The 24422-nt window shown below is 41.7% G+C and overlaps 1 protein-coding gene across 1 annotated transcript in view; it reads right to left on the reverse strand.

The window, feature by feature from the left end:
- Window positions 1-24422, reverse strand: part of MOV10L1 (Mov10 like RNA helicase 1) — a 94204-nt gene that overhangs the window by 23259 nt on the left and 46523 nt on the right. Inside the window, 3 exon segments of the mRNA XM_064283312.1 lie at window positions 2152-2249; window positions 2684-2742; window positions 17673-17764. Coding sequence (XP_064139382.1) covers window positions 2152-2249; window positions 2684-2742; window positions 17673-17764 — 249 coding nt within the window.

A 24422-nucleotide genomic window follows, 5' to 3' on the forward strand; every position in this document is an offset into this window, starting at 1 on the left:
CTATACACATGAACCTCGCCAGATGGAACACAGGAATCAAATCGACTACACTTGTGGGAAAAAAAGATGGAAAAGCTCAGTATCAGTCAGAACAAGGCCAGACCATCAATTGCTAATATACAAGTTCAAGTTAAAGCTGAAGAAACTTAGAACAAGTACACGAGAGCCAAAATATGACCTTGAGTATATCCCACCTGAATTTAGAGACCATCTGAAGAACCGATTTGATGTATTGAACACTAGTGACCGAAGACCAGACAAGTTGTGGAATGACATCAAGGACATCACACACGAAGAAAGCAAGAGGTCACTGAAAAGACAGGAAAAAAGAAAAGACCAAGATGGATGTCAGAGGAGACTCTGAAACTTGCTCTGGATCGTCAACAGCTAAAGCAAAAGGAAGAACTGATGAAGCAAAAAAACTGAACAGAAGATTTCAAAGGGCCTCTCGAGAAGACAAAGTAAAGTATTATAACAACATGTGCAAAGACCTAGAGACAGAAAACCAAAAGGGAAAAGAACACGCTCAGCATTTCTCAAACTGAAAGAACTGAAAAAAAAATTCAAGCCTCAAGTTGCAATACTTAAGAATTCTACAGGGAAAATATTAAAGGACGCATGGAGCATCAAAAGAGGACAGAAGGAATACACAGAGTCACCATGCCAAAAAGAATTGGTTGACGGTCAACCATTTCAGGACCAGGATCAGGAACCAATGGTACTGAAGAAAGAGGTCCAGGCTGCACCGAGGGCCCTGGCAAAAAACAAGGCCAGGATCCAATGGTACTGAAGAAAGAGGTCCAGGCTGCACTGAGGGCCCTGGCAAAAAACAAGGCCCCAAGAATTGACAGAATACCAACTGAGATGTTTCAACAAACAGATACAGCACTGGAAGTGTTCACTTGTCTACACAAAAAAATCTGGAAGACAGTGACCTGGCCAACTAACTGGAAGAGATCCATATTTATATCTATTCCAAAGAGAGGTAATCCAACCAAATGCAGAAATTATTGAACAATATCATTAATATCACATGCAAGTAAAATTTTGCTTAAGATCATTCAAAAGCGGTTGCAGCAGTACATCGACAGGGAATTGCCAGAAATCCGGCATAGCAGATTGTCTGATTCAAAATGGCCAATACCAGTCCGTTTTGGCTCATTAATGCCTAGGATATGGATCTTTATGTGCTACATTTCATTGCTGACAATTTCCAATTTTCCTAGGTTCATACTTCGTACGTTCCATGTTCTGATTATTAATGGACGCTTGCAGCTGTATCTTCTCATTTTGAGTTGCGCCACATCAGCAAAGGTCCCGAAAGCCTGACTCCATCCACGTCATTCAGGTCGACTCTCCCTTGAGGAGGCAGCTCTTCCCCAGTCGTCTTCGAGTGCCTTCCCACCTGGGGGCTCATCTTCCAGCACTGTGTCAGACAGTGTTCCGCTGCTATTTGTAAGGTTTTCACTGGTTAATGCTTTTCAGAAGTAGACGGCCGGGTCTTTCTTCCTAGTCTGTCTTAGTCTGGAAGCTTAGCTGAAACCTGTCCTCCATGGGTGACCCTGCTGGTATCTGAATACTGGTGGCATCACTTCTAGGATCACAGCAACACGCAAGCCTCCACAGTACGACAAACTGGCAGACGTGGGGGAACTGGGTTGCAAAAGTAAGAAAAAATATCTGCAACATTTACAAAAATTGGAAATGCTAACAATTTGTTGGGTGTGTACACTTCCAGATATTTTATAAGCAAATACAATCACACAAATGTGCCTGCCTGCCTGAATGAACACAAAAACCACTTAACTTTTAAATGAAGATATTTCTTTCTTTCCAGATGCCACTGAGTTGATTCTGACTCATGATGACGCCATGTATGTCGGAGCAGAACTGTGCTCCATGAGGTTTTCAATCGATAATCTTCCTTATTCCCGCTTAATACACTGCAGCCATCTTAGCCTTGCACGAAATTGTACGTAAATGCCACACTAAATCTATTTTATGAATATTTAAATTAGTTCTATTTTAACTGAGATTTTTGGTGATTGTGAGCTACACTCCTCTAATGCCCCAGTAAACTGAGAGGCTGAGCATAAGGAAACAAACACATAACATCATTCATTCACGATATCGAAGTCACTGAAGCGTTACCTTGGTGGTGGACTGCTCCTCGTTTCTGTTGTCTGGTACGTGGCTCCAATTCCCTACGACTTGGGGAGGCTGTAAAATGATTTCTTCTGGAAACAACACTTTTTAAACAAGAAAAGGTAAGAGGGTAGATGTTACTGAAAACCTTACGCAAGATTAAAAAAGCAACCTAACTGTTTGTGGCCAATCCTATCAAAGTACTTCACATCTATTCCACACCTGTCCTTTCTGCCCCCTTTTATACTGTTTCTGAATTACAACATAATACAAGTACCATGTATTCTTTGCAACAAAGCCATTTACGTGTCTACTGCTAAGTACAAAAACTTGTTAAGAGAGGAAAATCAGAGTGAAATGGATTTACTTTCAATTATTTAAGCATGCCAGTTTTACATGGCTGAAACAAGAGAAAACACTAGAGTTCCCCAATAGAAAGTTAAAAACGTGAACATCACACAGTTTTACTGCTAATCTATGACTGAAGAGACTGTACTTTTATACAAAATTTTATATCAAGTCTATAAAAGGTAATTACCTTTTACCCCTAAATGGATGACTTGTTCAAGCGCAAAGTGGCATCGTCTGCTTGTAGTCCTGCAAAAAAGAAAACATAAAACAACCTTAAGTTTAGAAATATTAAGACTAGCACAGAAACAGGAATCTGATCATATAATCTGTAAGTCAGTAAACTAACATGACATTTACAAAATACGTACAAATAAGGACCATATTAGAGGTCAGCTCTGACACGGTTCTCAAGGGCACCACTGGAAAATGTGAAGGACTGAAAGGTCATTTTCCTATATGTGTATACATAAAACATTAGAAAATTAGTTTTATAAAAAAAAAAAATTTAGAATAGAAATATCCTAGGTATCAGAAAAGCAGGGATTCCTTTCCTTCCGACAATATTTCTGTTTTAATATATAAAGTAGATGAGTGGAAGAAAGTGAAAATATAGTCCATGAAGTTTAAGAACAACAGTGATACTACTGTGTCAATAGAAATTTTTGATTGTAAAGGTGTTCCTTAAAAGTCATCGAAAATTACAAAAAGAACAAAAAATGGAGACTCAAACTCCATCTTCACTGAAACAAGATGGCCAAAGCTCCAAAGCACAAATGCAGAAGAGTATCTACTAAGTAAAGAGAAGTCTGGCCTCAAACAAGCAAAGATACAAGAGCTGATACACACCTTCTCAGAACTTGGGCCAGATACAGACTGCTGGAAAATTCAGCTTGTCACCTAAAGGACCACTGACTGCTTCTCAACGGCACCACAAGAACACAGCAGAGGCTCCGAGGTCCTATCAAGACCGAGTTTCTCATGGCACAAGTCCTGGGTCTGTGTGTATACGCAAAGCCAGAGAACCCCTGGATGAGGCAGCTGTGAGCTCTGCCAGCATCTCTAGGCCTGAGCCGGAGGAGACCTTCCCCAAGTGGCTTCTCGGTGCTGAACCTGTTGGCAGTCTGAGCTTCCACACAATCTTTAGCCAACTGTTGCCTGGGATATAATATGCTCCATTCAAAGGTGAATAACAACCAGTAAAGAACCATTCCAGAACTTAGCAAAACTGACTCAAAGGAAGAGGAAAAAAATGGATCAATCGATGAGTAAGAAGCTAATAAAATTGACTTAAAGTTTGCTTCTTTCTAGCCCAGAGATGTCCACAGGTGCACTCAAACCCTCCAGAAACAGCAACCCACTGCCATGTAAACTCTCCCATAGTAGACAGAAAGGAGGAATGCTTTCTAAGTATTTTCAAAGTTACTGTAACAAAGGAACCAACAATGTGACAAAGATAGTACAAAGTAGTAAGTGGGAAGTCACGACAGCCTGCAGACCACCACCTTGCTTCTTAATAGTGACAAAACATCAATTAAATGTTAGCCAGTAAATCCCAGAAGCACATTAAAGGAGGAATTCACCCCAATTGGAAAACATCATATTTTTCATTCTGTGTACATGAGAAGGGTTCAATATAAAGTTATTCACTTCAAGTACTTCATCACATTAATAGGTTGAAGTAAAAAAAAAAATTTCTAAATAAATGCTGAAAAGGCAATGAATGTTCAACATTATTATCTTAAAATAGACATTGATGAAGAATCCCTTAACATGATTAATCCAAAAGATAGCAAGATACTAAAGGGTAAAACACTAGCAGTAATTCCAGTAAACTAACAAATAAGACAAACAGATAGAAAACCATGAGAAAAAAAAAAGGAAAAAAGAAAAATGTGGTGGAACTAACAAGAGAGTAACGAATTCCAATGTGGGAAAAAGAACAGAAAGAAAAGAATTAAATAAAAATTTCCTGAATATGAACTGTTTTTCAATAGGAAGTTCAATATTGAAAATATGCCAATTATTCCTATTGTTTGATCGTCATCAGCAAAGACAGAAGAGTACTTGCTTCACTGTTTGTAATAGCAAACAACTGAGAACTTAAATGTCTAACAACAGTGGACTGGTTAACTGAATTATGAGACTTTCTTCAACAGGATAACTTCCATTCAGCACTAATCACCTAACATCAGAAAGGAAAGGCATCAAATCAATGACCTCAACGTTTACCATGAGTAACCAGAAAAAGAACACGCAAATGGAACCTAAAGTAAGCGGAAGAAAGCGAACAATAAGCAAAAATAAAGATCAGAACAAAAATCAATACAATAGAAAACAGAAAAACACTTGTTGTTTGGTTCCATTGAGTCGCTTTCGGCTCACAGTGATCCCATGTACAACACTGCCCCGTCCTCTGTCATCCTCACAATTGTTGCTATGTTTCTGTCCATTGTTGCAGCCGCTGTGTCAGTCAATCTTGTTGAAGGTCGTCTTCTTTTTTTGCTGGCCCTTTACCTTACCAAGCATGCTGTCCTTCTCCAGGGACTGGTCCCTCCCGATAACATCTCCTAAGTACGTGAGATGACGTCCCATCATCCTGACTTCGAAGGTGCACTCTTGGCTGTACGTCTTCCAAGACATCAGTTTGTTCATTCTTCTGGTAGTCCACGGTATATTCAGTATTTTTCACCAATACCTTAATTCAAAGGCATTAAATCTTCTTCAGTCTTCTTTATTCTTTGTCCAGCTTTTACATGCATATGAGGTGACAGAAAATACCATGGCTTGGGTCAGGCATACCTTAGTCCTCAAACTGACATCTATGCTTTTGAAAACTTTAAAGGGGTCTTTTGCAGCAGATTTGCCCAACTCAATACATCATTTGATTTTCCGATTGCTGCTTGCACCAGCGTTGACTGCGGATGCAAGTAAAATGAAATCCTTGACAAGCTCAATATTTTCTCTGTTTATCATGATGTTGCTTACTGGTTCAGTTGTGAGGATTTTTGTTTTCCTTATGTTGAGGTGTAATCCATACTGAAGGCTGTGGTCTTTGATCTTCATCAGTAAGTGCCTCAAGTACTGTTCATTTTCAGTTAGCAAGGTTGTGTCATCTACATAACGCAGGTTGTTACTAAGTCTTCCTCCAACCCTGATACCGCTTTCTTCTTCATATAGTCCAGCTTCTACGGACTATTTGTTCAGCATATACATTGAATAAGTATGGTGAAAGGATACAACCCCGACATACAACTGTCCTGATTTTAAACCACAATATACCCATTGTCCTGTTCAAACAACTGCCTTCTGGTCTATTTACAGGTTCTGCATGAGCACGAATAAGTGTTCTGGAATTCCCATCCTTCACAATGTTATCCATAACCTGTTATGACCCACACAGTCAAATGCCTTTGTATAGTTAGTAAAACAAAGGTAAACATCTTTCCGGTATTCTCTGCTTTCAGGCAAAATCCACCTGACATCAGCAATGACATCCCTTGTTTCATGTCCTCTTCTGAATCCAGCTTGAATTTCTGGTAGTTACCTGTCGGTGTACTGCAGCAACCATTTCAGAATTATCTTCAGTAAAAAATTTACTTGTGTGTCATATTAATGACACTTTTTGATAATTTCTGCATTCTGTTCGATCATTCTTCTTTGCAACAAGCACAAATATAGATCTCTTCCAGTCAGTTGGCCAGGTAGCAGTCTTCCAAATTTCTTGGCATAGATAGACAGTAAGCACTTCCAGAATTGCATCTGTTTACTGAAACATCTCAATTGGTACTCCATCAATTCCTGTAGCCCTGTGTTTTTCACCAATGCCTTCAGTGTAGCTTGGGTTTCTTCCTTCAATACCAGCGGCTCTTGATCCCATGCTAACTCCTGAAATGGTTGATGTCAACCAATTCCTTTTTTTACAGTGACTCTGTATATCTCTTCCATCTTCTTTTGAGGCTTCCTGCGTTGTTCAATACTTTGCTATTTGTTGCTGTTGTTAGGTGCCGCTGAGTCAGATCTGACTCACTGTGACCCTATGGGACACAGCAAAACTGCCCCATAGGGTTTCCAAGGAGCAGCTGGTGGGTTTGAACTGCTGACTTTTTGGTCAGCAGCCAAGCTCTTAACCACTATGCCTCCAGGGCTCCATTTTGTCCACAGAATCCTTCAATGTTGCAACTCAAGGCTTGAATATTTTCTTCAGGTCTTTCAGGCTGAGAAATGCCAAGCGTGTTCTTCCCTTTTGGTTTTCTAACTACAGGTCTTTGCACATTTCTTTATAATACTTTACTCTGTCTTCTTGAGCCGCCCTTTGAAATCTTCTGTTCAGTTCTTTTACTTCATCATTTCTTCCATTCGCTTTAGCTACTCTATGTTCAAGAGCAAGTTTGAGAGTCTCTTTTGACATCCATTTTGGTCTTTTCTTTCTTTCCTGTCTTTTTGCTTTCTTTATGTATGATGTCCTTGATGAAATCAATAAAACAGGAAACAGAAAAACACTAGAGAATATCAATGAAGGCAAAAGTTGATTCTTTGACCAAGTCAATAAACCTGACAAACCTGTAGCCAGATTGAGGGGTGGCGTGAGGGAGAAGAGAGACACCCATGGAAGATACTAGGAATGAGTGAGATGACATCACTACAGATTACATGGATATTAAAAAGATAACAATGATATACTAGGAGCAACTTCATACAAATAAGTTAGACAACACATAGCTTCCTTAAACGACACACAATACCCAAGTCTAATGAATAAGAAATTGATACTCTAAATGGTCCTTTATTAAACAAATTGAACTTACACTTAAAAAATCTTTCCACAAAGAAAATTCTAGGCCTTGCTTGCTTCACTGGTGCAGTCTATCCAACATTTTTTTTTTTTTAATTTTTATTGTGCTTTAAGTCAAAGTTTACAAATCAAGTCAGTCTCACACAAAAACTTATATATACCTTGCTACATACTCCCAATTGCTCTCCCCCTAATGAGACAGCCCGCTCCCTCCCTCCACTCTCTCTTTTCATGTCCATTTTGCCACTTTCTAACCCCCCCTCTACCCTCTCATCTCCCCTCCAGGCAGGAGATGCCAACATAGTTTCAAGTGTCCACCTGATCCAAGAAGCTCGCTCCTCACCAGCATCCCTCTCCAACCCATTGTCCAGTCCAATCCCTGCCTAAAGAGTTGGCTTTGGGAATGGTTCCTGTCCTGGGCCAATAGAAGGTCTGGGGGCCATGACCACTGGGGTCCTTCTAGTCTCAGTCAGACCATTAAGTCTGGTCTTCTTATGAGAATTTGGGGTCTGCATCCCACTGCTTTCCTGCTCCCTCAGGGGTTCTCTGCTGTGTTCCCTGTCAGGGCAGTCATCGGTTGTAGCCGGGCACCATCTAGTTCTTCTGGTCTCAGGCTGATGTAGTCTCTTTTTTATGTGGCCCTTTCTGTTTCTTGGGCTCGTAATTACCTTGTGTCCTTGTTCTCCATTCTCCTTTGATCCAGGTGGGTTGAGACCAATTGATGTGTCTTAGATGGCCGCCTGCTAGCGTTTAAGATGCCAGACGCCACTCTTCAAAGTGGGAAGCAGAATGTTTTCTTAATAGATTTTATTAAGCCAATTGACTTAGATGTCCCCTGAAATCTGTCTAGCATTTAGGGAAGAAATAACACCAAGTCTACACAAATTCTCCCAGAAAATGGCGGAGAGAACATTTACCAACTCATTCTAAGCCAGCATTACCCTTATACCAAAATCAGAAAAAAACATTTCAAGAAAACTACAAACTAATATACTTTCTTAACATGAATGTGAAAGTTAATACAATTTTACCAAATCCAATCTAACGACATATAAAAGAAAATTACATCATAACTGTCATGGATTGAATTATGTCCCCCCAAAAATGTATATATCAACTTGGTTAGGCCATGATTCCCAGTATTGTGTGGTTGTGCTCCATTTTGTGATTGTGATTTTATGTCGAAAGGATTAGGGTTAGACTGTAATATCACCCTTACTCAGGTCACCTTCCTGATCCAAGGTAAAGGGAGTTTCCCTGGAGTGTGGCCTGCACCACCTTTTCTCTCTCAAGAGATAAAAGGAAAGGGAAGCAGAGAGTTGGGGACCTCATACCACCAAGAAATCAGCACCAGGAGCAGAGCGCATCCCCTGGACACAGGGTCCCTGCACCTGAGAAGCTCCTCGACCGTGGAAAGATTGAGGACAAAGACCCTCCTCGAGGGCCGAGAGAGAAAGCGTTCCCCTGGAGCTGACGTCCTGAATTTAGACTTGTAACCTACTCAACTGTGAGAAAGCAAATTTCTCTTTGTTAAAGCCATCCACTTGTGGTATTTCTGCTATGGCAGCACTAGATGACTAAGACAATAACCAAGTGGGGCTTATCCCAGGAATGCGAATTCATTTAACGACATTAGCAAGTCAAAGTAATTGATTATATTAATTCTGAAAGAAAACACCACTGGATCATCTAACTAGATACAGAAAAAAAGCGTATAACAAAATCCCACAGCTGTTCCTGACTGAAAACCCTGAGCAAAGCTGGAGTCTCTTCAGTCTGACAGATGGCAACTAGAAAAGAACTATAGCTAAATGATCAAATGCTGAGAGACTGAAAACTTTGGCCCTAAAATCAGAAACAAAGCAAAGGTGTCATTCTCGCTACTTCTTCTCAGCATTCTTCTAGAGATCCTGCCAGTGCGAGGCGGCAGGGTAAAAAATAAATGCATTCAGATAAGAAATGAACACGTAAAACTGTCTTTATTTGAATACATGATTGTGAATGCAGAAATTCTATATAATCTATGAAAAAAACTATTAGAACTATTGAGTCTAGCAAGCTTGCAGAATACGAGATTAATATACAAAAATCAATGCACTGATAAATATTAGCCAAAAGGGATTGGAAATTTAAGTTAAAAATTACTGCTTACAATAGTATTAAAGGTCTTAACAGGGATAAATCTGACAAAACATATTTAAAACCTGTACAAAGGAAAAAGTACAAACATTGCTAATAGGAATTAAAAAATGACCTAAATAACACTATTCTGAAGTGTCCAAAGACTCAATATCGTTAAGATGTTAATTCTCCCTAAAGTGATCTACAGATTCAATGCAATCGCAATCAAAATCCCAAAAGACTTTTTGTACAAATTGACAGGCTGAATCTAAAATCCATATGGGAATACAAAAGACCTAAAACAGCCAAGATAACTTTGAAAAAGATGAACAAAGTTGGAGGTTGTGATTCTTGTTTGTCAACTTAGCTAGGCCATGACTCTCAGTGCTTTGGCAGTTATAAGGTAGTTTGGCAGTTGTATAATTACATAATCACCTCCATGATGAGGTCTGATATAATGTGATCACCTCCAAGATGGGATCTGCTGAGTAGCCAAACAGCTGAAAGGGAGTTTCCTTGGGGTGGGGTCTGCATCCAATATAGGTGGACTTTCTAGCAAGGCTCATGGGCTTTTGCTTGCTCTGGATCCTCCAGCTGGCTGACCTCAAGTTCTTTGGACTTGAGCTAGCACCTTACCTGCCGATATTGGGGATTCGATGGTCTCCGGAGCCTGTGAGCCAGAGGCCTGCTGTCTGACCTGACGATCTTGGGTTCTGCAGCCCCTGCAGCTACTTGAGTCAGAAGAAGCCTCCAGCCTGACCCACTGACTTGGGACTTTCCAGCCTCTACAACTGCATGAGCCATCTCCTTGATATAAATCTCTCTCTTTATATATTTATATGCTTTACTGGTTTTACTTCTCTAGAGAACCCAGCCTAAGACATCTGGTACCAAGAGTGGTTCTAGAGAAACAAAATTGTAAGGATGATTTTTCTAAATTGGTTCTCAACTCTGGTTAGACTTAAAGATGTTGATGATCTGCTTCCAGTAGTAAATAGGGCACTGCTAGTTCATGTCATAAGGTGGCAACAGAAATACACAAAATATCACCACCAACGTATCAGGTATTGGTGAAAGGCAAGGCTCTGGGTGATCACATTTGATGTCGTTCTACAATTTTGTCATAATGAGAAGTATAAGGAAGCTGGTTGGTTGGTCCTACTTTCACTAGACAAACTGGTGAAAGAAGAGATGAGTTCAGGGCTTCAGAGTCAAAGCTCAAGTGCCACATAAATGACCTCAAAGTTTCCACTTGTGCCTTGAAAGAGAGGCTTATTTCTTGTAGTAACAGAACTGGTTTTGCCAAGAACCAAATCCAGAGTCTTATCATAAGAGTGGCTGAATTACAAAGCAAACTGAATTCCCAACCTTGAGTGGCATCTGCAGTTAAAGCGAGGCCATTGATTGGGAAGAAATGGGATCCTGAAACTTGGGATGGGGACATATGGACAGATAATCAGGAAGCCGGGACACTGAGCCCCTAAATTCCGTTGAATCGCTCCTGCCAACAGAACCGGCCCTCTCGCTCCCATCTGAAGAGATGACTCCATCTTTGTCTGCTCAGCCACCTTCCCCAGTAAAACCATTAGACCCTCCACCCACATCTGATGAGGTTAACCCAGCTGTGTCTGAAGAGCCTTTGTCTGAGTCGTTGCCTGGGGCGTCGCTGGAGGCAAACGCCTTACAAGACCTTGCTGAATGTTCTCAGAAAACATCCCTACCACCCATTTTGACATCTAGACTGTAACTAGACTTACGTTCCAGTGAGCCCCAAAAGGTGAAGTACAAAATGTAACTCAAGGGGAGGTACACTACACTCCAAAGAAACTGCTTGACTTTTCTAATATGCACAAACAGAAGCCTGGCAAACATGAGCAAGGGTGTGGGATAATGGTGCAAGGAGTCTGAGTTTATTGATGAACCCACTAAGCACAGATTCTTCATTCAAGCTTTCGGCTTGAGAGGTTAGGAAAGGATCTAACATTTTATTGGTAGAACGTTGAAGCATGGATTACGCTATGGCCTACACTAAATCAAGTTGAAGTGCCAGACCTGCCTTGGTATATTGTAGAAGAAGGTATCCAAAGTCTTAGGGAAATTGGCACATTAGAGTGGATTTATCTGGTTAGGCCCACAGACCCACACATGGAGTGCCCAGAGGACACACCTTTTACCATAATGCTGAGGAACAAATCTGTGAAGTGAGCCCCAGCATCCTTGAAGATTGCTGATTGCTACTTTACGTAAGTAAACTACGATGGGTCTGACCGGACCTTGAGGTAGTAGGGGCCAAGTGGCAGCACTCGATCAACAAAAACAAGGTGGGCATGGTAACCGTAACAGACAGCTGAGTCAAAGCAGTAATCAGGACAGTCTGACTCGTATGAACTTATGGCGTTGGCTACTTAGTCATGGTGTCCCTAGCAGTGAAACAGACAGGAAATCTACCAAATATTTACTTAATCTCTACAAGCGAAAGAGTTCTAGGTCAAGTCAACAGCAATATAATCCAAATTGTCAGAATAGAGAGTCACGGCCCCTCAATTCCCAGACTTGAATTTACAGACCCAGAAGACCTTGAATGAAGGTAGAGGCCGGGTCCCCTTCAAAAAGGACTCCACTACATTGCCAAAAACTTCATACTGTTAATCTTTCTCCCAGCCTTCCCCAAAGGGATCTACGGCCTTTTATGAGAGTGCTTATTCATTGGGGAAAAGGAAATAATGAGACTTTTCGGGGATTACTGGATACTGGCTTTGAACTGACGCTAATTCCAGCAGACCTAAAACATCACTGTGGCCCACCAGTCAGTGTGGGGGCACATGGAGATCAGGCTATTAGTGGAGTCTTAGCACATGTCTGTCTCACAGTAGGTCCAGTGGGTCCCCGAGCTTTTCCTACAGTGATTTTCCCAGTTCCAGAACGCGTAAGTGGAATAGACATACTCAGCAACTGGCAGAACTCCCACACTGGATCCCTGACAAGTGGAGTAAGAACTATTATGGTAGGAAAAGTCAAGTGGAAGCCATCAGAGCTGCCTCTACCTAGGAAAATAGTAAACCAAAAGCAATACCACATTCCCGGGATTGCAGAGATTACTGCCACCATCAAGGTCTCGAAGGATGCAGGGGTGGTGATTCCCACCACATCCCCATTCAACTCGTCTATTTGGCCTGTGCAAAAAACAGGTGGCTCTTGGACAGTGACAGTGGATTATGGAAAACTTAACCAGATGGTGACTCCAACTGCAGCTGCTGCTCAAGATGTCGTTTCATTGCTTGAGCATCTCCTGGCACCTGGTGTGCAGCTACTGATCTGGCCAATGCCTTTTCCTCCACACCTGTTTCGAAAGACCACCAGAAGTGTCTGCCTTCAGCTGGCAAGGCCAGGAATGTACTTTTAGTGTCCCACCTCAGAGATGTATCAACTCTCCAGCCCTGTCACAATTTTAGTCTGCAGGGACCTTGATCACCTTTTCCTTTCGCAAGCTGTCACACTGGTCCATTACATTGATAACATTATGCTGACTGGACCCAGTAAGGGAGAAGTGTCAACGACTCCGGAACTATTGGTACATTTGCATGCTAGATGGTGGGAAATTAATCTGACAAAAATTCAGGCACCTTGCACTTCAGTGAAATTTCTAGGGGTCCAGTGGTGTGGGGCATGTTGACATATTCCTTCTAAAGTGAAAAATAAGTTATTGTATCTGGCCCCTCCCACAACTAAAAAGGAGGCACAACGCCTAGTGGGCTTCTTTGGATTTTGGAGGCAACATATCCCTCATTTGGGTGTGCTTTTCTGGCCTATTTATCAAGCGACTCAAAAAGGTGCTAGTTTTGAGGAGGGCCCAGGCCAAAAGAAGGCTCTGCAACAGGTTCAAGCTGCTGTGCAAGTGGTTCTGCCACCTGGGCCACATGATCCAGCTGATCCCATGCTGCCTGAAGTGTCAGTGGCAGATGGGGATGCTATTTAGAGCCTATCAGGCCCCTACTGATGAACCACAGTACAGACCTTAGGATTATGGAGCAAAGCCCTGCCATCCTTTGCAGATAACTACTCTGCTTTTGAGAAACAGCTTTTGGCTTGTTACTGGGCCTTAGTAGAGACTGAATGCTAAACCATGGGCCACCAAGTCACCATGTGGCCTGAGCTGCCCACTATGAACTGTGTGATGTCTGACCCACAGAGCCATAAAGCTGGATGTGCACGGTAGCACACCATCAATAAACAGAAGTGACGTATACAATATCGGACCTAGCAGGACCTGAAGGCACAAGCAAGTTGCATGATGAAATGGCCCAAATGCCCATGGTCTCCACTCCTGTCACATTACCTTACACCTCCCAGGATGACTGAAGAAAACCTGTGCCTGGTTTACACATGGTTCTGCATGATATACTGGCACCACTCTGAAGTGGACAGCACAGCACTACAGCTCCTTTCTGGGACCTCCGTGAATGACAGTGGTTAAAGGAAATTCTCCCAATGGCAAAACTTCGAGCAGTGCTCCTGGTTGTTCACTTTGCTTGGAAGGAGAAATGGCCAGATGTGAGACTGTATACTGATTCATTGGCTGCGGCCAATGGTTTGGATGGATGGCCTGGGATTTGGAAGGAACATGACTGGAAATTTGGAGACAAGGAATTATAAGGAAGAGGAATGTGGACTTCTCTGAATGGGGCAAAGAAGTGATATTTGTGTCTCACATACATGCTTACCAAAGGGCGACCTCAGCAGAGGAAAGATTTTAACAGTCAAATGCATAGATGACTCATTCTGTGGAAACCAGTTATCCTCTTTCCCTAGCCACTGCCCAATGGGCTCATGAACAAAGTGGCCATGGTGGCAGGGATGGAGGTTATGCGTGATCTCAGCAACATGGACTTCTACTCACCAAGGTTGACCTGGCTACAGCCACTGCTGAGTGCCCAATTTTCCAGCAGCAGAGATCAACAATATGGCACTATTCCTAGAGGTGGTTAGCCAGCAACCTGGAGGCAGGTTGATTACAATGAAACACTTTCATCATGAAAAGGTCTGTGTTTCATTCTTACTGGAACAGACATTCTGGATACAGATTTGCCTCCCTGCATGCAATGCTTCTGCCAAAACTACCCTCCATGGACTTACAGAATGCCTTAACCACTGTCCTGGTATCCCAGAAAACATCGCCTCAGATCAAGGGACACACTTCACAGCAAAGAAGTGTGGCAACAGGCCCACACTCATGGAATTTACTGGTCTTACTATGTTCCTCATCATCCCGAAGCAGCTGGCTTGACAGAATGATGGAATGGCCATCTAAAGACACAATTATGGCACCGGCTAGGTGGCAATGCCTAACAGGGTTGGGCAATGTTCTCCAGGAGGCTGTATATGTTCCAAATCAAACCCAACAAACCCACTGCCATTGAGCGGATTCTGACTCACAGCGACCCTACAGGACAGAACAGGTGGATCTGAACTGCCGACCTTTTTGTTAGCAGCTGTAGTGCTTAACCACTATGACACCAGGGTTTCTTGTTCCAAACCAGCATCCAATGTATGGTGCTGCTTCTCCCACAGCCAGGATTCACGGGTCCAGGAATCAAGGGGTGGAAACGGGAGCGGCACCACACACTATTAACCCTAGTGACCCACTCGCAAATTTTTTACTTCCTGTTCCTGAGACCTTATGTTCTTCAGGCCTAGAGGTCTTAGTTCCAAAGCAAGCAATGCTCCTACATGGAGACACATCACTGATTCCAATGAAACAGAAGTTCAGAATTCCACCTGGCCACGTTGGGCTCCTCATGCCTGTGGATCCACAGGCAAAGAAGGGAGTTACCATACTGGCTGGTGTGACTGATCCTGATTACCAAGAGGAAACTGGATTGCTATTACATAATGGAGGCAAAGAATAATATGTCTGGAATACGAGATATCCCTTAGGGTGTCTCTTAGTACTACCATGCCCTGTGATCAAACTCAGTGGAAAACTACAGCAACCCAATTCTCACATGACTACTAATGGCCTAGGCCCTTCAGGAATGAAGGTCTGGGTCACCCCATCAGGCAAACCACCATGGCCAACTGAGGTGCTTGCTGAGGGCAAAGGGAATACGGAATGGGTGGTAGAAGAAGGTAGTTCTAAATGCCAGTTACGATGATGTGACAAGTTACAGAAATGAGGATGGTAATGTTGAGCATTTCCTCCTTGTGTGTGTGCATCAAATATTTTTATTTTCTTCACTTATTAAACATAAGATGTAAACAGGGCTAATGTGTTTTTGGTTGTACATGTGTTATATCATGTTAGACTCAAGTATAATTGTCTTTATTCAGAGGTTATATATGGTTTAAGGAGATGTGTAAAGGAGCCAGGTTGACCAGTGGTGGACTCTGATCGTTAAGGTTGTACATCACCTTTGTTGGACTATGATTCACAGTGGTTTGGCAGTTATAATGTAGTTTGGCAGCTGTATAATTATGTAATCACCTCCATGATGAGATCTCATATGTGATCACCTCCATGACGGGATCTGCTGTGAGTAGCCGAACAGTTGAATGGGAGTTTCCTTGGGGTGTGGTCTGCATCCAATACAGGTGGACTTTCTGGCAAGGATCGTGGGTTTTGCCCACTCTGGATCCTCCAGCTGGCTCCTGTTTGTCAGACATCTGGTTCTTGGCACTTGAGCTAGTGCCTTACCTGCTGTCTTGCCTGCTGATCTTGGGATTCAATGGTCTCCACAGCCTGCGAGCCAGAGGCCTGCTGTCTGACCGATCAATCTTGGGTTCTCTAGCCCCTGCAGCTACGTGAGTCAAGAGAACCCTCCAGCCTGACCCATGGACTTGGGACTTTCCAGCCTCTACAATGCATGAGCTATTTCCTTGATATGAATCTCTCTCTGTATACATTTATACGCTTTACTGGTTTTGCTTCTCTGAAGAACCCAGCCTAAGAAAGATGGTTTACATTACCTGATTTCAAGACTTATTAGAAAGGTATGGTAATCAAGACTGTGGTATTGATGCTGAGCAGAGAAATATATCAATGGAACAGAATAGAAAGTTCAGAAATAGATCTAAGCATATATGGTCAATTGGTTTTCTACAAAGGTACAATGGTAATTCACTGGACAGAAGATAGTCTTTTGAAAAATATTGCTGGGAAAATTGGATAGCCACACAAAAAAATAATTGCTATCTATACCTTGCATCATTTGCAAAAATTAACTCAAAGTAACTCATAGGCTAAAATGTAAAACATAAAGCTGCAAAATTTCTAAAAGAATACATAGAAGAAAATATCTGTGATCTTGAGTTAGGGAAGAATTTCTTATGTCACCAAAAACTTGGACTGTAAGAGAAAAAACTGGTAAAGCAGACTTCATCAAAATTAAGACTTTCTGCTCTTAAAAAAAAAGAGGCACACTTAATTGACTCGACAGCAACAGGTTTTTGTTTTGTTAAAGACAATGATAAGACAAACCACAGTCTGAGAGAATGTACTTGAAAAGTACTTGTATCCAGAATACATAAACAACTCTGCAAACTCAATAATACAAAACAATTAAAAAAATGTTCACTGCAGTTCATTCACAATTTCAACAAGCGAACGAAAACAGGAGACAACGCACGTGTCCATCGACAGGAAAACAGACTCAGGGTGTATTCTCGCAGTGTAATACAATGGTGAGAATAAATGAACAACAATCATAGACAACTATGGGGAAGAGTCACAGAAACTAACATTTAGTGAGAAATGCAACTCCTCAAAACTACAAGCAACACAAGGCTGTTTAAAACCAGTTAGAATCCAAGAACAATTTTTCATGTGTGTGCATACATACAAACACAAACCTCTTCTGCTTAAAAAACAGGGAAAGATAAACACACAATTCTGGTCAACGACTGGAGTTCATGGAGGAAGGGAGGGGGTGCCTGGGTTATGGGCTCACAGTGCTCATTCCATTATCAGTGGACGGATGGATGGTGTGTCCTGAACCGTGGGCTTGGTGCACTCAAAGTCCAAAAAATAATGAACATAGGGATGTTTGCAACTTTATATCTTAACAAATGTTTGGTAATAAAACTATATAGTTTGGCAATAAAACTATGGGGAATGCAAAAACGGAGCCAATTTACAATCTAAGAAACATAAATATGTTGGCACAGCATTTCCTTTCTTTACGGAGATGGCAAAGGATTTACCAGGGAGAAGACCAGTGTTGATCCAGGAGAAGGAGAAATCCGTACGGAGGTCCGTCAGAAGCGTTACCTGTTGTATGTGAACTCCACATCCATAGGTTCAAAGCTGTATGTTTGTTCAAATTCCGGATTAAGTTTCAGAGTGACCTCTTCTTCATGGACCTAAAAAAGACACAGAAGGTTTAACTTTCACATATTATACTTGAATTCTTAGAACAATCTTTCATCATCTGCACCCAGCAACACACATGAAAAATTCGTCCTACAGATCTGAGCTAAAATTTGGCATCTTAAGTATCTGTAAAAATAACTGAGGAGGATTAAATCATGATGCCATTAAATTATACAAACAGGAAGAACTGGCCAGTGTTCCCGCCCATCCTCAGGGTGCTCGCTGGCTTCTGCCCACTGGGCTACGCTCTCATCTAGGCTTGGGGAGACAGGACGTGTGAGGCAGACTACTGAACTCAGAGGAGCTGTGCAAACACACCATAAAAGGCAGAGAGTTACCTGCAAAGCCTCAATAAAACGGTCACCATGAGACTTCCCCTCTAGGAGTACAGGGAACTAGACGTTCTGGGGAGCCCCCCAGCTAAAACTAGATCCTGCATAAAGCAGCCTCTATTCTTGCCTTGGACAAGCAGGGAGGACAGAAAAATTTTGAGGAAAATGTGAATAAAAATGGGAAGGGAAACCCCAGAGCTGCAAAAGGAGTTCAAACTGGATCAATGAGCAACACAGGAAGGGCAAAGGGTTGGGAAGCAAAGATAGGGGCATTTCAGACTGGGAAGGTAAGCCTGAGGCTCTAGACTAACAGATTGAGGTACGAGAGGGCTTCATTCCAAGTTGGTGGTGCCCCTTGCTCTCAGCAAAGCTAACAGAAGAGAAGCTCAACAGAGGCTCCTGGGCTTTCTAGAGATGAACAAAGAGGATGCCATCACCAAAGATCACTAAACGCACATGGAACAAATCATCCAGAATGAGAGTCAGCACAAATACAAGGTCATCACATACAAAACTACATTTACGGAAATTTATAAAACTATGTATGAAATAAAAAAATGGGAAGACAAAGATAAGCAAGCACAAAACCAAACCAAACCCACTGCTGTCAAGTTGATATCAACTCATAGTGACCCTGCAGGACACAGCAGAACTGCCCCATAGGGTTTCCAAGGCTGTAATCTTTACAGAAGCAGACCATCACATCTTTCCCCCATGGAATGGCTGGTGAGTTCAAACCACTAACCTTTTGGTTAGCAGACAAGTGCTTAAACACTGGGTCACGATAGGGCAGCTTTAAAGAACCAAACACAATATTAAGAAACGAAAGCTATGCCTACGGAAACAAAAAAACAAAACAAAAAGGATGAATTAAATAGGCTCTTGTTGTCAGGTGCTCTCAAGCGGTTCCAACTCATAGTGACCATATATGTACAACGGAACTAAACACTGCCCAGTCCTGTGCCATCTTCAGAATCCTTGCCATGCCTGAGCCCACTGCTGCAGCCACTGTGTCAGTCCATCTTATCGAGGGTCTCTTTTTCACTGGCCCTCTACTTTACCAGTCATGATGTCCTTCTCCCCAGGGATTGGGGCCTCCTGATAACATGTCCAAAGTATGTGAGACAAAGTCTCACAATCCTTGCTTTTAAGGAGCATTCTGGCTGTACTTCTTCCAAGACAAGAATTTGCTTGTTCTTCTGGCAGTCTATGGTATATTCAATATTCTTTGCCAATGCTATAATTCAAAGGTATTAATTCTTCTTCGGTCTACCTTATTCATTGTCCAGTTTTTGTACGCATATGAGATGACTGAAAATACGATGGCTTGGATCAGGCACACCTTACTCCTCAAAGTGGTATCTTTGCTTTTCAACACTTTAAAGAAGTCCTTGCAGCAGATGTGCCCAATAAAATACTTCATTTGATTTCCTGACTGCTGCTTCATGGGTGTGGATCCAGGTAAAATGAAATCCTTAACAAGTTCATTATTTTCTGTTTATCATGATGCTGCTCATTGGTCCAGTTGTGAGGATTTTTGTTTTCTTGATGTTGAGATGCAATCCATACTGAAGGGTGTGGTCTTTTATCTTCATCAGTAAGTGCTTCAAGTTCTTTTTGCTTTCAGCAAGCAAGGTTGTGTTATCTGCATATCATAGGTTGTTAAGGAGTCTTCCTCCAATCCTGATGTCCCGTTCTTCTTCATACAGTCCAACTTCTCAGATTATTTGTTCAGCATTCGGATTGAATAAGTATGATGAAAGGATACAATCCTGATTTCAAACCATGAAGTATCCCCTTGTTGTGTTCCAACAACTGCCTCTTGGTCTACGTACAGGTTCCACATCAGCACGTTAAATGCTGTGAAATTCTCATTCTTCGCAACATTATCTATAATTTGTTATGATCCACACAAACACCTTTGCATAGTCAATAAAACATGGTAAACATCTTTCTGGTATTCTCTGCTTTCAGCCAAGATCCATTTAACATGAGCAACGATACCCGTTGTTCCCTTCTAAATCCGCCTTGAATTTCTGGCGGTTCCCTGTCAATGTACTCCTGCAATCGCTTTTGCATGATCTTTGGCAAAATTTTACTTGTGTGTGATATTAATGACATTGTTTGATAATTTCTGTATTCTGATGGACTTTTCTTTGGAATGGGCACAAACATGGATCTCTTCCAGTGGGCTGGCCAGGTATCTGTCTTCAAAATTTCTTGGCATAGAGGAGTGAGTGCTTCCTGCATTGCCTCTGTTTGCTGAAACATCTCAATTGGTATTCTATCAGTTCCTGGAACCTTATTTTTCACCAGTGCCTTCAGTGGGACTTTGAATTGTTCCTTCAATACCAGCGGTTCTTGATCATATGCTACCTCCTGAAATGATCAAACGTCTACCAATTCTTTTTGGTACAGTGACTCTGTATTCCTCCCATCTTGTTTGCACGCCTCCCTTCATTGTTAAGTATTTTGCCCAGAGAGTCCTTCACTATTAGAACTTGAGGCTTGAATTTTTTCTTCAATTCTTTCAGCTTGAGAAACGCCAAGTGTTTTTTTCCCTTTTGATTTTCTAACTTCAGGTCTTTGCACATCTCACTGTAATACCTTGTCTTCTCTAGCTGCCCTCTGAAATTTTCTGTTCAGTTCTTTTATTTCATCATTTCTTCCATTTGCTTTAATTACGCTATGTTCAAGAACAAGCTGCAGAGTCTCTTCTGACACCCATTTTGGTCTTTTCTTTCTTTCCTGTCTTTTTAACGACTTTTTGCTTCCTTCACATATAATGTCCTTGATGTCATCCCACAACTCATCTGGTCATTGGTCATCAGTGTTCAATGCATCAAATCTACTCTCAGGATGGTCTCTAAATTCAGATGGGATATACTGAAGGCCATACTTGTTTTAATTTTCTTCTGCTTCAACTTGAACTTGCATATGAACAACTGATGGTCTGTTCTACAATCAGTCCCTGGCCTTGTTCTGACTGATGATATAGAGCTTCTCCATCATCTCTTTCCACAGATGTAGTCGATTTGATTCCTGTGTGTTCCATCCTGGCGAGGTCCATGTTACCTTGTTGGAAAAATCTATTTCTAATGAACAGGTCATTGGTCTTACCAAATTCTATGATGTGATCTCTGGCATTGTTTCTATCACCAAAGCCACATTTTCCCAACTACTGATCCTTCTTTGTTTCCAACTTTCACACTCAATCACCAGTAATTATCAGTGCATCTTGACTGCATGTTTGATCAATTTTAGACTGCAGAAATTGGTAAAAATCTTCACTTTCTTCATCTTTGGCATTAGTCGTTGGTACATAAATTTGAATAATATGTAACTGGTCTTCCTTGTAGGCATATGGATGTTATCCTATCACCAACAACACTGTACTTCAGGATAGGTCTTGAAATTTTTTTTTTTTTTTATAACTTTTATTAAGCTTCAAGTGAACGTTTACAAATCCAATCAGTCTGTCACATATAAGTTTACATACATCTCACTCCCTACTCCCACTTGCTCTCCCCCTATTCAGTCAGCCCTTTCAGTCTCTCCTTTCTTGACAATTTTGCCGGCTTCCCTCTCTCTCTATCCTCCCATCCCCCCCCGCCCAGACAAGAGTTGCCAACACAATCTCAAGTGTCCACCTGATATAATTAGCTCACTCTTCATCAGCGTCTCTCTCCCACCCGCTGGCCAGTCCCTTTCATGTCTGATGAGTTGTCTTTGGGGATGGTTCCTGTCCTGTGCCAACAGAAGGTCTGGGGACCATGGCCGCCGGGATTCCTCTAGTCTCAGTCAGACCATTAAGTTTGGTCTTTTTATGAGAATTTGGGGTCTGCATCCCACTGATCTCCTGCTCCCTCAGGGGTCCTCTGCTGTGCTCCCTGTCAGGGCAGTCATCGATTGTGGCCGGGCACCAACTAGTTCTTCTGGTCTCAGGATGATGTAGGTCTCTGGTTCATGTGGCCCTTTCTGTCTCTTGGGCTCTTAGTTGTCGTGTGGCCTTGGTGTTCTTCATTTTCCTTTGCTCCAGCTGGGTTGAGACCAATCGATGCATCTTAGATGGCCGCTTGTTAGCATTTAAGACCCCAGACGCCACACTTCAAAGTGGGATGCAGAATGATTTCATAATAGAATTATTTTGCCAATTGACTTAGAAGTCCCTGCAAACCATGTTCCCCAGACACCCCGCCCTTGCTCCGCTGACCTTTGAAGCATTCATTTCATCCCGGAAACTTCTTTGCTTTTGGTCCAGTCCAACTGAGCTGACCTTCCATGTATTGAGTGTTGTCTTTCACTTCACCTAAAGCAGTTCTTATCTACTGATTAATCAGTAAAAAAAACCCTCTCCCTCCCTCTCTCCCTCCCCCCCTCGTAACCACAAAAGTATGTGCTCTTCTCGGGTTTACTATTTCTCAAGATTTTATAATAGTGGTCTTATACAATATTTGTCCTTTTGCCTCTGACTAATTTCGCTCAGCATAATGCCTTCCAGGTTCCTCCATGTTATGAAATGTTTCAGAGATTCGTCACTGTTCTTTATCGATGCGTAGTATTCCATTGTGTGAATATACCATAACTTATTTAACCATTCATCCATTGATGGACACCTTGGTTGCTTCCAGCTTTTTGCTATTGTAAACAGAGCTGCAATAAACATGGGTGTGCATATATCTGTTTGTGTGAAGGCTCTTGTATCTCTAGGGTATATTCCCAGGAGTGGGATTTCTGGCTTGTATGGTAGTTCTATTTCTAACTGTTTAAGATAACGCCAGATAGATTTCCAAAGTGGTTGTACCATTTTACCTTCCCACCAGCAGTGTATGAGAGTTCCGATCTCTCCGCAGCCTCTCCAACATTTATTATTTTGTGTTTTTTGGATTAATGCCAGCCTTGCTGGTGTGAGATGAAATCTCATCGTAGTTTTAATTTGCATTTCTCTAATGGCTAATGATCGAGAGCAATTTCTCATGTATCTGTTGGCTGCCTGAATATCTTCTTTAGTGAAATGTGTGTTCATATCCTTTGCCCACTTCTTGATTGGGTTGTTTGTCTTTTTGTGGTTGAGTTTTGACAGAATCATGTAGATTTTAGAGATCAGGCGCTGGTCAGAGATGTCATAGCTGAAAATTCTTTCCCAATCTGTAGGTGGTCTTTTTACTCTTTTGGAGAAGTCTTTAGATGAGCATAGGTGTTTGATTTTTAGGAGCTCCCAGTTATCGGGTTTCTCTTCATCATTTTTGGTAATGTTTTGTATTCTGTTTATACCTTGTATTAGGGCTCCTAAGGTTGTCCCAATTTTTTCTTCCATGATCTTTATCGTTTTAGTCTTTATGTTTAGGTCTTTGATCCACTTGGAGTTAGTTTTTGTGCATGGCGTGAGGTATGGGTCCTGTTTCATTTTTTTGCAAATGGATATCCAGTTATGCCAGCACCATTTGTTAAAAAGGCTATCTTTTCCCCAATTAATTGACACTGGTCCTTTGTCAAATATCAACTGCTCATACGTGGATGGATCTATGTCTGGGTTCTCAATTCTGATCCATTGGTCTATGTGCCTGTTGTTGTACCAGTACCAGGCTGTTTTGACTACTGTGGCTGTATAATAGGTTCTGAAGTCAGGTAAAGTGAGGCCTCCCACTTTCTTCTTCTTTTTCAGTAGTGCTTTGCTTATCCGGGGCTTCTTTCCCTTCCATATGAAATTGGTGATTTGTTTCTCTATCCCCTTAAAATATGACATTGGAATTTGGATCGGAAGTGCGCTAAATGTATAGATGGCTTTTGGTAGAATAGACATTTTTACTATGTTAAGTCTTCCTATCCATGAGCAGGGTATGTTTTTCCACTTAAGTATGTCCTTTTGAATTTCTTATAATAGAGCTTTGTAGTTTTCTTTGTATAGGTCTTTTACATCCTTGGTAAGATTTATACCTAAGTATCTTATCTTCTTGGGGGCTACTGTGAATGGTATTGATTTGGTGATTTCCTCTTCGGTGTTTTTTTTGTTGATGTAGAGGAATCCAAGTGATTTTTGTATGTTTATTTTATAACCTGAGACTCTACCAAACTCTTCTATTAGTTTCAGTAGTTTTCTGCAGGATTCCTTAGGGTTTTCTGTGTACATAATCATGTCATCTGCAAATAGTGATAACTTTACTTCTTCCTTGCCAATCCGGATACCTTTTATTTCTTTGTCTAGCCTAATTGCCCTGGCTAAGACTTCAGCACGATGTTGAATACGAGCGGTGATAAAGGGCATCCTTGTCTGGGTCCCGTTCTCAAGGGAAATGCTTTCAGGTTCTCTCCATTT

Source organism: Loxodonta africana, chromosome 4, assembly GCF_030014295.1.
Source record: "Loxodonta africana isolate mLoxAfr1 chromosome 4, mLoxAfr1.hap2, whole genome shotgun sequence".
NCBI classification, from domain to species: Eukaryota; Metazoa; Chordata; class Mammalia; order Proboscidea; family Elephantidae; genus Loxodonta; species Loxodonta africana.